The sequence below is a fragment of the Balaenoptera acutorostrata genome, chromosome 6 (genome assembly GCF_949987535.1).
Source record: "Balaenoptera acutorostrata chromosome 6, mBalAcu1.1, whole genome shotgun sequence".
Classification (NCBI taxonomy): Eukaryota; Metazoa; Chordata; class Mammalia; order Artiodactyla; family Balaenopteridae; genus Balaenoptera; species Balaenoptera acutorostrata.
The window spans coordinates 60512566-60526289 of NC_080069.1; the positions used below are offsets into that span (position 1 = coordinate 60512566).

A 13724-nucleotide genomic window follows, 5' to 3' on the forward strand; every position below is an offset into this window, starting at 1 on the left:
AAAAATCAATGAAGGACTAATACATGTTACAACATGGATGAGACTTGAAAACATTAAAAAAAAAAACTCAGTGGATACTGAAAGCTTAACAAATTACCTGTCAGCCTATTTTTTTTAAATAAAATTATTTCAAAGACTCTTAATTTTTCTAAGTGCAGGCAAGAGTAGGATAAGTGAACGGTTTCCTCTTTCCATTGGATTCTGTTGGGGATTGATGAGACTTTGATTCCATGATGAACTCTATAAGCAACATACCTTCAAGAAGGAGGCCATCATCTAGCTAGCACAACTGAGAGGCATAAACCTGTAGAAAACAACCTGCAAGGAGAAAGGAATCCGATTGTCAGATGAGAAGACTAGAAAAAAATGTTTAACTGCTTATATAGATGGGTTTATGGGAATAAGAGCACTCAAATAGCCTATGAGTAAATGACACAGAATAAAGTTTCAAAACTTAGTCCTCAAAGGTTAAACCGTACGTTTATCTTTTTCCCCTTAAAACTGAGCCATCTTTCTTCACTAAACAGTACTTTCTTTCCTTCCTGCCAACTCTCTTTCTTCTAAATAAACCCATGGGGGATGTCCTGCTATCCACGTCATGGAAACTGGTCAAGATTCGACAATCTCAGAAGTTTCTTCCAACTTTAATATTTTGTGTTTCTGGGGTTGCTTTGCGTCCCGTCTTAGTGGTGACAGGATAGCTGGGGATATGTTTGTAACATCAAAACTGTTTTGCATTAAGTTTGCAAAGTTACTGTGAACCAAACTTGATTGTAACTCCATGAACAGAGGCAGACAGAAAGAGAAAAAAAAATTGCCTCCGTCTATTTCAAGAACCCCTCAGCCTATAAATTCTCTGTAGGAGGATATCAAACTCCTGAGTATTACATCATCAGAAAAAGCATTTGTGGGCTAGAAGGATCTCAGGAAGTAGGGCAGCCGATGGAAGCAGCTGTCGTTAGAAATCAATCATTTCTGTGAATAGCATGAAGTACCATCCAATAATCACTTCTGACTGTCTGCATCAACATCTTAAGGTTTTTCAAACTATTAAGATTTAAAGACTGCAGTACTTGTTTATTCTTAAGGAGAGAAGGGGCAGGTCAGGAAAAAATTGTCTTAGATCTCAACTGCTCACCATTTTTTGTTCATCCCTTGCCTAATGCAGCTTGCTTTTTTTTGTTACAGTGTTTGCATTTAAAGGGAATCATCATTGTCCAGGAACAAATGTGGTCTTTTAATATTATTTAGGAGAACAGCACGACTTCAGCGAGTTGGTAGCAGTACAATAGCTCAATCAGGCTACTGCAGTCTAGCTGTAGACATGTTAATTAATATATTTCTCTGACACCTAGGTGATTGAAATAGCAATTAAAGAGTAATTAAAATGTTTACTTCTTGTAGGAATGTCAACTAAGATGTGGAATATAGCAATTACCTATGACGGATTAGAGGAAGTTGATGAGGTCTTTGAAGTAATTCTGAACTCCCCCGTGAATGCGGTTCTTGGCACAAAGACAAAAACTGCAGTGAAAATTTTGGACTCAAAAGGAGGTATTCTTTTGATCCTCATCTTGAAATCAGGAGCAGTCCTGGCATTGTAGCTGCTTGCTTTCAACAGCCAGTGTGCTTGATAACACCTTCAAATCAAAATGCTGAATTCCTTGTCAAGAAAGCAACCTCAGTCGTGATGTAGGCCCTTTATTCTGGTTTCTGCTTCATGTGGTTTTTCCTCCTGCTAAGAACGACCGTTTGAGAAAAGCAACAAGTCAGGGCTTCGTTGTTATTTTCCTCACCCATTTGTTGTTCTCGCCAAGGGGGAAACAATGTTGGTGAGAATCTATGGACAATTATTTTCCCCCAGAGTTTATAGGGCTGTAATTATCTTCCTCTGTTAAAGAGAGCTCTTGATGCCTAAAATCTGAGTCCCCACTGTAGTGTGACCCCGAAAATTCTGAGAGGAAGGAATTGGAGAAAAATAGATGTGAAAGAGGCAGCTGGCTTGGGGATTCAGGAGCAGCTGGAGAATATTAATTAATAACCTTGGATTGCAGAGCCAAATAGGTCCTGGATAGTATATGCTAAAGAACAACGTGTGAATTAAATAAAATAAAGAGCGGCCCAAAGTTTCAGTGCTCTGACATGTTTCCTGCCAAATACCTCCTACTTATTTGTCTATTTAGCAGTTGACAAGTGTCCAGTTACTATGCTTGGTCTCACCCTCCTATTTTTACACCTGTCATGCCCTACAGGCTGTATGTTTTTCTTACCTGAAATTTATTATCTCCTCTTTCTCATCCTATAATAAAAATAGACACTATCCTCTTTCCTTTCCCATAGCATCTCTCCCACACCACCTTACCTCACTAAACTCATTTCTTTTTCGGTAGAATTTTCCGGTCACATTAAGTACATAAATACATAAAATACGCACTTTACGCATGAAGTGCAAAGTATCCAGACGAGGCTGCTAGGTTCAGAATTTTTTCATACTAATTGGCAATATTTCTAATCAAAGGAGCTCCATTAAGATTTACTGGATCTTTGTTCTGTAACAGTTAAATGCTCATTTTTATAACTGTTACTTGATTTCACTGACATCTTCAAACAATTCCAGTTTCTACCTCTAGGAGATTGGGGAAAGGATGAACACTTTAAAGTGTTTGTGGAATGATACTTGATCAGGGAGTAAACCCGATAATATGGAGGAGTTCTATAATATGAAGGGAGGCTATTGCCCAAGTAGAGGGGATGATTATAAAATCATGACAGTGATTTTCATCTGTGGTTCGTGAAATCAATTTCATGACTTATAGTCACCCTGTAGATGTGCAGAAGGGCACAGCTTTTCTGCATGGACACTGATGAAGAGTAAAGGGGTTTCTGGCAAATGGCAGAAAGGCAACATCTGGTGGGAAAGTCATCCGTCTGAGTTTAATGACAAGCTGCTCCAGGGACTTTCTCCATGTGATCACTTATCTGTTTGTGTAAAGTGAACTGACCTGCCATTTTGTGTGCCTCCAGGACAGTGCCATCCTACATATGCCTTCGATGCAAACATGCCCAACGCATGGGAGAAGGGCATTTGGAGCCTGCCCTCCCCAGGGGCTTCCTCACGCACCACTCCTGGTTCCTTTCATCCGGAAAGAAGACCCCTTCCATCTTCCAAGCAGCTAGCAGTTGCCAGGGGAGACACCCTGCGGGACTTTGATTCTGAAGATCTTTCTCGAATGAAGCTTAGGACCCAAGGGAATGGCAAAAGAGTAAGGATGGGGACCTCTTTGGTTTTGATGTGTGGAGTGCATACTGAAAGGATCAAAAGATCTTAATAAGTATTCTGAAACGCTGTGGAAGCTGTTCTGGTTCTCACAGTGACTGAGGGCCATGGTGATTTTCACGGTTCCTTATACCATCATGAAGTGCCTTTTGTATACAAATATCATAATGCTGCCCTACTTCACTTATTGTACTGACTGAGGTGATAGATATTCTGACTCATCCATATGATTTCTGCTTTGGTTCCTTTTGTGATCAAGACGGATAGGGAATGACCAGTGATGCTGAAATAGAATGAGATTAAATGATCTACTTGGGTGTGGAAACAATGGCTTTGACCTTATCAGCATAGTATTCCAACCAGGCACACACTCATGGGTGTGTGTGTGTGTGTGTGTGTGTGTGTGTGTGTTTTCTTAGACCTCTGTGTACTATAGATGTATCAAGAAAATAAGGATGTTTTTTCTCTCTAACTGGGGCTAAGAATAGATGAGTCAACATTGATAAAGTGCCATTAGGTCCAGTGATTTTATAAAAAGTCCAATGATTTAGGAATGGAAAATCTTAAGAAAAACATATGTTTTAAAAATTTTCAGTCATTAAAAATATCTTATTGGAAGGGTTTTACCCTACTGCTAATTATTATTCAAGTCAATTTTTTTCATATTTTGTTCTTTCTTGATTTCAGGTCCATCCATCCTCTGTTTATAGAAATGGAACAGACATCATCTACAATGTAAGCATAGTCTGAGAGAATTGCTAAATTTCTTGTATTTATGGATACAAAATATTTAGTGAAACTACCTTTCATAACTGTTATATTTATGTATTTCTCTTAAAAACATGTTTTGAAATTTGTTTTAGAGGCTTGGGTGGTCAGAAAAAAAATACACCTTTTATCTTTTTGTTTTGATCCAATTTTTGGATTGCTCATTTTTGCAACAAATGTTTTTGTTTGCTCTCTTGGTGTTTCTTTTTTCTTTATTGTTGTTTGTTGATTTCCTCAAGTATCATGGAATGATTTCGCTGAAGCTGGAGGAGGACAGTTCCTCAACTCACAAAAGGAAGGCCAAAGTATCCATTGTTAGTCAGCCGCAAAAGACAATCAAAGTGGCAGAACTGCCTCAAGCAGATAAGGAGGAATCCACAACCGGCTCACACTTCCCCCAACAGGTATGAAAATCTCTTCACTTCCTATTCACTTTACAACAAGCTGTGCTCTGGGTCATAAAACAGCCTTCAAGCTTGGGGATAGTTGACTCAACACAAATGCTACTCAACAAATGATGACCTAAAAGAGGTACAAGTGTGATCAACTTACATCAAGTCAAGTCTAAATCACCTTTCTTTGCCATAGGACCGGTTGCCCTCGTTTCCAAAGAACTGCACACTGGAATTAAAGGGACTCTTCCACTTTGAAGAAAGCCTCCAAAAGCTGTATAAGTGCAATGGAATTGCCTGGAAATCTTGGAGCCCTCACACCAAGGTGGGACACAGGCCGAGCAGCCAAGTACCTTTACTTGCAACATGTCCCATGATAAGCTGAGAGAGAGGGAGTGCCTTGTCCACTCCTGCTACCTCGACCTGCTCTGTTACACTTTGAAGGTGAAGAGGAAAAGATGGCCAGTTGGTGTTTTAAAAATCACAAAACACGTTAGTTAAGCAATACAATTTGAAAAGATGTTTACTTATTTTATTCAATTATCATAATGTCAAAGTGTAAAATTAAAACACTGCTGACTTTACCAGTGTGTTCCACAAAAAGCCATTGCATTTCTCAAAGTGGAGAATTGGGATTAGGGCTGACCTCCTTTCTGGTGACAAAATTACTCACATTAGGGGACTCATAGGACTCTCTATGCTGAGAACAGACTCTAGATGGTAAAGACCATTATAATGTGAACATGGACAACTGTTTTTCAGGTGGAAGATAAATCATGCCCAGCTGGGTGGCACCATCACTTAGGCTACTGCCACTCCTTGATCACAGAGCAGAAGGGCACCTGGATCATAGCCGCCCAAGCTTGCAGGGAACAGTAAGAAACCCTGTTTCACATTTGATTGATGTTTCTTTGCTGATGTTTCTCTGTTTTCTCACGGAACTGTAATGTTGTTTCATTCATTCAAGTGTTGAGTGTCTGATATCTACCTGGCTTTGTTTTAGGAGCTTGGAGGGAGTTCTGTAGTTCAGAATGGATTTGGGCTGACCTTAATAATGTATTTTGACTTAGCTCTTTTATGATAAAACTGTGCCATTGCCACAGTTCTATTTTTTTTTAACATCTTTATCGGAGTATAATTGCTTTACAATGTTGTGTTAGTTTCTGGTGTATAACAAAATGAATCAGCTGTACGTATACATATATCCCCATATCACAGTTCTATTTTTTAGCCTCTCTATCTTAAACTTTTGGAGAAAGTCAGAAGGAGATTCTCTGAGTCAGCAGTGTTGCAGATTCTATATTTATTAAGTAGTAATTCCTGCCCACTGATTTGAAAATATACAGCAATGAAAAGTCTTACAGCATCAGGCCTATAACAATGTAAGAGGCATTGATGTTTATGCAACCAGACGAGTTGGACAAAGGGTGATTGGATGACAGAACACTCAATGAAAGGTGACTCGTGGTCAGATAATGACAACAAAATTTATCTAGCTGAGGCGGACTTTAAAAATGCATATGTAACTATCCCTGACCCTCCTTTTTGCCTCCCTGGACATTATCCAAAGCAATGCAATTAGACTAATATGTTCCATGGCTAGAAATTGAGACTAGATAAATCGCTGGTGGATATCAGTCAGATTTTGCACTTCATCAAATTTTAAAAGTTATGTTCATCTAAAGACACTATTAAGAAAATGAAAGGGCAGACCACATTTGGGAAAAGCTCATCTCAAATCATGTATCTGATAAAGGTCTCAAATCCAGAAAATATAAACATCTCCTACAAACCAATGACAAAAAGACAACCAGATTTAAAAAAAATAGCATATACACTACCAAATGTAAAATCGATAGCTAGTGGGAAGCAGCCGCATAACACAGGGAGATCAGCTCGGTGCTTTGTGACCACCTAGAGGGGTGGGATAGGGAGTGTGGGAGGGAGGGAGACCCAAGAGGGAAGAGATATAGGAACATATGTATATGTATAACTGATTCACTTTGTTATAAAGCAGAAACTAACACACCATGGTAAAGCAATTATACTCCAATAAAGATGTTAAAAAAAAAAAAAGCAATTGACTTAGAGATTTCACAAGTAAAGAGAGACAGTTGGTCAATAAGCACATGAAAAGGTGCCCACCACCATTAGATGTCAGAGAAATGCAAATTAAAACCACAATAAAATACCACTTCACACCCACTAGAATAGTTAAAATCACAAAGACTATGTTGTAGAGCAAATGAAATTCTCATTTATTGTTGGTGGAATTGTAAAATGGTACAACCTCTTTGTAGAACTGTCTTGCAGTTCCTTACAAAGTTACATGCATCTGCCCTGTGACCTAGCAATTCTACTCCTAGGTATTTACCCAAGAGGAATAATAATATATGTTTAAAAAAAAGCACTTACAAGAATTTCATTAGTAACCTTTTTAATAACAGTAGTTTGGGTCATTTGTCTTCTTGTTATTGATTTATAGGAATTCTGTGTATTTTCTTCATCAAAAAGCAAATGGACAAATTTTCTTTTTTTGATAAATTTTTTTCTTTAGAATATAGAAATATTATTTTAAAAATTTATTTATTTTTTATGGAAGTATAGTTGATTTACAATGTTTCAGGTGTACAGCAAGTTACACATATATATGTATATATATTTATATTCTTTTTTTCAGATTCTTGCCCATTATAGGTTATTACAAAATATTGAATATAGTTCCCTATGCTATACAGTAGGTTCTTATTGTTTATCAATTTTATATATAGTAGTGTGTAGCTGTTAATCCCAAATTCCTGATTTATCCCTCCCCCCCTCTTTTCCCCTTTGGTAACCATGAGTTTGTTTTCTATGTCTGTGAGTCTATTTCTGTTTTGTAAATAAGTTCATTTGTATCATTTTTTTTCAGATTCCGTATATAAGTGATATATGATATTTGTCTTTCTCTGTCTTACTTCACTTAGTATGATAATCTCTAGTTGCATCCATGTGGCTACAAATGGCACTATTTCATTCCTTTTTATGACTGAGTAATATTCCATTATATATATATATATATATATATATATATATATATATATATATATATATATATATGGCGTTTTTTCTTTATCCATTCATCTGTTGATGCACATTTAGACATGCTTCCATGTCTTTGCTATTATAAATAGTGCTGCTATGAACACTGTGGTGCATGAATCTTTTCACATTAGGGTTTTCATCTTTTCCAGGTATATGCCCAGGAGTGGGATTGCTGGGTTATATGGTAACTCTATTTTTAGTTTTTTAAGGAACCTCCATACTGTTCTCCATAGTGGCTGCACCAATTTACATTTCCACTAACAGTATAAGAGGGTTCCTTTTTTCCCCACCCTCTCCAGCATTTATTATTTGTGAGCTTTTTGGTGATGGTCATTCTAACCAGTGCGAGGTGATACCTTATTGTAGTTTTGATTTGCATTTCTCTAATAATTAACAATCTTGAGCATCTTTTCATGTCCCTGTTGGCCATCTGTATGTCTTCTTTGGAGAAATGTCTATTTAGGTTTCTGCCCATTTTTCAATTGGGTTGTTTGGCTTTTTTTGATACTGAGCTGTATAAGCTCTTTGTATATTTTGGAAATTAATCCCTGTCAGTCGCATCATTTGCAAATATTTTCTCCCATTCTGTAGGTTGTCTTTTCATTTTGTTTATGGTTTCCTTTACCATGCAAAAGCTTTTAAGTTTAATTAGGTCCCATTTGTTTATTTTTGCTTTTGTTTCCATTATTCTAGGAGACAGATCCAAAAAACTATTGCTGCAATTTATGTGAAAGAGTGTTCTGCCTATGTTTTTCTCTAGGAGTTTTATAGTATCTGGTCTTACATTTAGATATTTAATCCATTTTGAGTTTATTTTTGTATATGGTGTTACAGAATGTTCTAATTTCATTCTTTTACAGGTAGCTATCTGATTTTCCCAGCACCACTTATTGAAGAGACTGTCTTTTCTCCACTGTATATTCTTGTCTCATTTGTCATAGATTAACTGACCATAAGTGCATGGGTTTATTTCTGCACTTTCTATCCTGTTGCATTGATCTATGTGTCTGTTTTTGTGCCAGTATCATAGTCTTTTGATTACTATAGCTTTGCAATATAGTCTGAAGTTAGGGAGCGTGATTCCTCGAGCTCCATTCTTCTTTCTCAAGATTGTTTTGGCTATTCAGAGTGTTTTTTGTTTCCATACAAATTAATTTTGTTTTTGTTTTTGTTCCAGTTCTGTGAAAGATACCATTGGTAATTTGATAGGGATTGTACTGAATCTGTAGATTGTCTGGGTAGTATGGTCATTTTAACAATATTGATTCTTCCAATCCAAGAACACAGTATAAGTTTCCATCTGTTTGTCATCTTCAGTTTCTTTCATCACCATCTTATAGTTCTCTAAGTACAGGTCTTTTGCCTCATTAGGTATTCCTAGATATTTTATTCTTTTTGATGCAATAATAAATGGGATTATTGCCTTAGTTTCTCTTTCTGATATTTTGTTGTTAGTGTATAGAAATACAACAGATTTGGGTAATTAGATGGATCAATAAAATAAAAAAGATATTGGGCGACTAATACAGGGTTGTCAAAATGAAGACATCAACATTATTCCTTAAATTGCCGTTATTTCATAAGAAATGTTTTTTGACACCAAAGACCTAGAAGATCATAATCTCAGAATAATGGCATTAAGAAATACATAAATAGGTATTTTGTTCTGCAATAAACTATTATAAAATCCAGTATAATAGTGATGGAAATTTTCTATCTCCCTTATTAATTCAAGAGGATTAATGATCCTATATAGCAGATCAAACATTATGTTATAAGCAGTTTCAGAACTAATTTTTTCATATCATTGTGGAGTTAATTTTATAAACCTCTGGTTTCAGGGAATTGTTTTAACTGTAGTACTGAGACCTTTTTTTAGATGTAAAACTGAGAAAGCTTTCAGAGCAAGAGAAAGTTTTAAGGAGGCAACTGGAGTTTTTCCATCATATTTTAGAGAGTGACATTATGTATCTATCAGTAATATAAACTATTTTGAATTACATGTTATGTATTTACCATATTGGTCCAGAAATTAAAGCATTTATCAAATACCATTTCTGACGGTGTTCCAGGGTGTGTAAGAGGTAAAATATATTTGGTGTGAGATTTTAAAAATATCATAAAAAGCTTCTAATTTTCAAATTTTAAGTGAAAAATGAGTATGAATATTTGACCTGATGGCTTTTGTATGATACTTCAATATGCATTTTATTTCAAAAGGACAACAAGAACGATTATCCCAAGAACAGTTAATACAAGTAATAGGCATTCCAGCAAATGCCTAGCAGCAGATTAAAAGCAAACTAAAACAAAAATAAAAGATCTGCACATTCTTTTGGATCAGTCATTTTAAGAGGAACATTTTTGGATGACAAGGCCACCTCCTCAGTATAATTTTTCTCTGAACACCAAGACCTACCCTTCATTAAACATGTTTTCATTCATTCTATGGGCCTCTCTGCTTCCTTTCGCCCATTACTTTTCAGGTTCATTTAGTCCTCCAACCTCTTTCCCTTGAAAAATAAATATTCCTCTGGGAATTATCGATTCCTTCTGTGATGTAAAATTAATAGTTTCAACATTTTATAACCTGGCTATTTACCTTCTCATGAATATTTTTAGGAGATGGTTTTAGATTCTATAATTAGAATTAATATGCATCTAGAGTGTCTTTGTTTGTTCTCAGGGACCATTTTTCAATTCTAGGTTACGTTTCCTCAGGCTTCCTTGCTACCTGATGGTCCTTTACATATGGTCATTTACAGCACCTGTGTTTCAAGAAGAACAGCACATTTTACTCTATCCTTTGTCCTTAATCAGATTGCTAACTGAACCCAATCTTTATCTCTAGTCTCCTTTCCTCCCCATTGGTGTTTTATATTTTTCTAGCCCAGAGGAGCCAGACTCCTAGATTAGGTATTTCTTGAATTTACATACTGTAATCTCATCTGCTCATTTCCTTAGGCAGTCATTGTACATTTGGTAATTCTATTATTATAGATCATTATCTATGAAACCATTTTGCTTTCCCACAGGAGTGTCTGGAACCCCTGCTGACCTATCCTTAAAGATTTAGTCTAAAATACATCTATATTTAATCAAAAAGTTTCAAAGAAGTAGATGTTTATTTCTGTAACTAAAAAAAGTAAGGTTTCTGTTTTTAATACTACACTTTGAATGCCTTCAAATTTCAGAGCTGTCAAAAGATTTTTATTTGTGTGTGTCTCTATATTTTATTTTTATATCTCTATAATATATACATATCTATATAGTTAATAGTCTCTATTTTATTTGTATATAGGTATAAAAGAAAATGAGTGGAATTTTTATAAAATAATCAACATACAAATGCCTAAATACTTTTTTTGTAAATAACTATGGTCTAACATTTTACCTATCCTAAACACAGCTGTTTTCCCCTCTTGCTCTTTTGGGACTTTTTGCTTCTCATAGCATCAAAAAGGAAATCAAACTTGTACTTGACCAGCTAAAATGGATTTTACAAAGTATCTTTTAAAGATAGTTTCAAGGATCTTAAAGCAGAGGAGATGTTAAATATCCTTGAATAAAACCTGTTCCTCCCTGATAAAGACATTGAGGCAGAAGTTACATCCATAAGGAAATTGGGGACAGAGCAGGAAGTAGAACCCAGGTGTCCCACGCTCTGTCTAATACACCACATTGACTGAAGCAGCCCCTCAAGCCCTCCCTCAGTCTATATTTTATACACATTTCATATTCCATGTTCTAAACCCACAGCACATCAGAATTACCATATTGGATGTGAGAGAGAGGGGAGAAAAATTGGCTATCATATCTGCTGTAACTGTCAGACAGGAGCTGACAGTAAGTAGTAAAGTCAGAACCAAGTCACACAACCCGAATCCGGCAGCCCGAGGACATTCAGAGAAGTGGGAAAGAGCCTACATATCTCAGAAGGCCCAGAAGTCACCACTGCATCATACAAAACTAAACTGCTGTATTAGTAGGAAAAAAATCATTAAGAGACAGGTTAGATTTTATTCACTGTACATGATCTGGAAAAGCAGAGAAATGAATCTAAAGTTTGGAAAGATATAGGCAAAATGAAAAAAAAATTCAACAGTCTAAACTTGTGACAAGTATGTATTACTAATTATGTTTCCTGCTTTTTAAAATATCAGTAGATGTTAACCAGGCAAGAAGATCAAGGTGATTTTGTTTGTTTCTTTTTTGTGTGTGTGACTTTCTGTATTAGAAAAAGAAGAAAAGAAAAAAAAATTATTTATTGGCTTTTTACTTAAAGCATTTTAAAGAGCTTTTAATGAACACTGTTGGGGAATTTGATAGAATCAGATATTGCTTATAGGAATAATTCAGCTAGCTGTGAAAATAATTCATAAGGAATTCTTATGCCTGTTAAGAGTGTGTGTCATCAAAAAGACAAGAGATAAGAAATGCTGGCAAGGATGTGGAGAAAAGGAAACCCTTGTAAACTGTTGGTAGGACTGTAAAATGGTGCAGCCACTATGGAAAACAGTATTGAGGCCCCTCAGAAGTTAAAAATTGAACTACCATATGACCCAGCAATTCCTCTTCTGGGAATATGTCTGAAGGGAATGAAAATACTATGTCGAAGATGTATCTGCACCCCCATGTTTATAACAGCATTTTTTACAATAGCCAAGACATGGAAATGACCCAGGTGCCCATCAACAGATGAACAGATAAAGAAGTTGTGGTACACACGTGCGCACGCGCACACACACACACACACACACACACACACACAGGAATATTATTCAGCCATAAAAATAAGGAAATCCTGCCAATTGGGACAACACAAGTGGACCTTGAGGGCATTATGCTAAGTGAAATAAGTCAGACAGAGAAAGACAAATACTATATGATCTCACTTACATGTGGAATCTAAAAACAAAAAGTCATAGAAAAAGAGATCAGATTTGTGGTTACCAGAGGTGAGGGATGTGGGGTGGGAGAGTTAGATGAAGGTAATCAAAAGACATAAACTTCCAGTTATAAATAAATACAGGGGATGTAATGTATAACATGATGACTATTGTTAACACTGCTGTGTGGTAGATTTAAAAGTTGTTTAGAGAGTAAATTCCAAGAGTCCTCATCACAAGGAGAGAAACATTTTTTTTCTTTTCTTTTTTTTTTTTTGTAACTGTATGAAATGATGGGTGTTAACTAAACGTATCGTGGTAATCAAAGTTCACTATATATGTAAGTCAAGTCATTACGCTGTATACCTTAAACTTATTAAAAATATAATTATATTTTGGGGAAAATGTTTATATATATTTGTAAGAACAGGTGCTTTAACTTCTGGACAACATACGAAGGTTCGACAGTGAGGTTGAGCCTGTTTCTCTGGGTGGGATGAAGGAGTCAAAAATATTGGAGTATTTGACTAAACACGCAAAGCTCAAAATGTCGGCTTCAAGTAATTTTATCCGAATAGTTTGGGTTACCTTACTGGTCAAATTAACTGGGAAATTGCCAAATTTATGCCATTTAGAGATAAACTTCCCACGAGAGGAGTCGTTTTTTGGCATTAAGTAATTAATCTATATAAGTAAGCAGTTGCTGATTTTCTCAAAAGATGTTTAAAACCCATTGAATTTGTGCTTTAAAGCCCGGATATTATAATACAATATTACTTTCTTTGCTGTCACCTACCCCACCCTGCAGATACTCATTAATATAAAAAAATAGAGTATTAAAATCTTGGAAAGTTCTTTCTACATATACAGCTTTTTTTCCTATTGTAAACTATCTTTGATTTCCATTATGCATTTCACATCAGCAGAAATGTTGAACTCCTTGTCACTGACACTCTCATTTTCGTGTGTTTGCACCTAGTCACCTGGGCAGCCTTGTAACTGTCCTCTCCAGGCAGCATATGCAATGGCTTTGGGACATCAGTGGAAGAAAGCCCTTTTGGATAGGCAAGTATCCGCGCTGCCCTGAGGGGGAAGGCAAGAACGCGAAGAGAACATCTCCCTTCCATAGGCCAAATAATTGTGGTTTACAATAATAAGCAATGGTTAGACAGTTGGACAGTCTGTCTTTTAAAACTCATCTTAATTACATAATACTTCCATTTATAGGCATCTGCCTCCAAGAAATAATGTGGAATGTGATTCAATTTATAAGTAAGAGGATTTTTAAAATGTTATTTCTAAAAGTAAAAAATT

At 36.0% G+C, this 13724-nt stretch overlaps 1 protein-coding gene across 7 annotated transcripts in view; it reads left to right on the forward strand.

Annotated features, from left to right (window-relative positions):
• The window catches only part of FREM1 (FRAS1 related extracellular matrix 1), a 226594-nt gene that overhangs the window by 188076 nt on the left and 24794 nt on the right, over nucleotides 1-13724 (forward strand). For all 7 annotated transcript variants that reach the window (XR_009008576.1, XM_057548002.1, XM_007176771.2 and 4 more), the window contains 7 exons: nucleotides 1405-1554; nucleotides 3025-3263; nucleotides 3965-4012; nucleotides 4285-4449; nucleotides 4634-4762; nucleotides 5200-5312; nucleotides 13390-13475. Coding sequence is in view for 6 of the 7 variants with exons in the window: in XM_057548002.1 (XP_057403985.1) it covers nucleotides 1405-1554; nucleotides 3025-3263; nucleotides 3965-4012; nucleotides 4285-4449; nucleotides 4634-4762; nucleotides 5200-5312; nucleotides 13390-13475 (930 nt within the window). In the remaining variant the exon portion in view is untranslated. The remainder of the gene's footprint in view (nucleotides 1-1404; nucleotides 1555-3024; nucleotides 3264-3964; nucleotides 4013-4284; nucleotides 4450-4633; nucleotides 4763-5199; nucleotides 5313-13389; nucleotides 13476-13724) is intronic.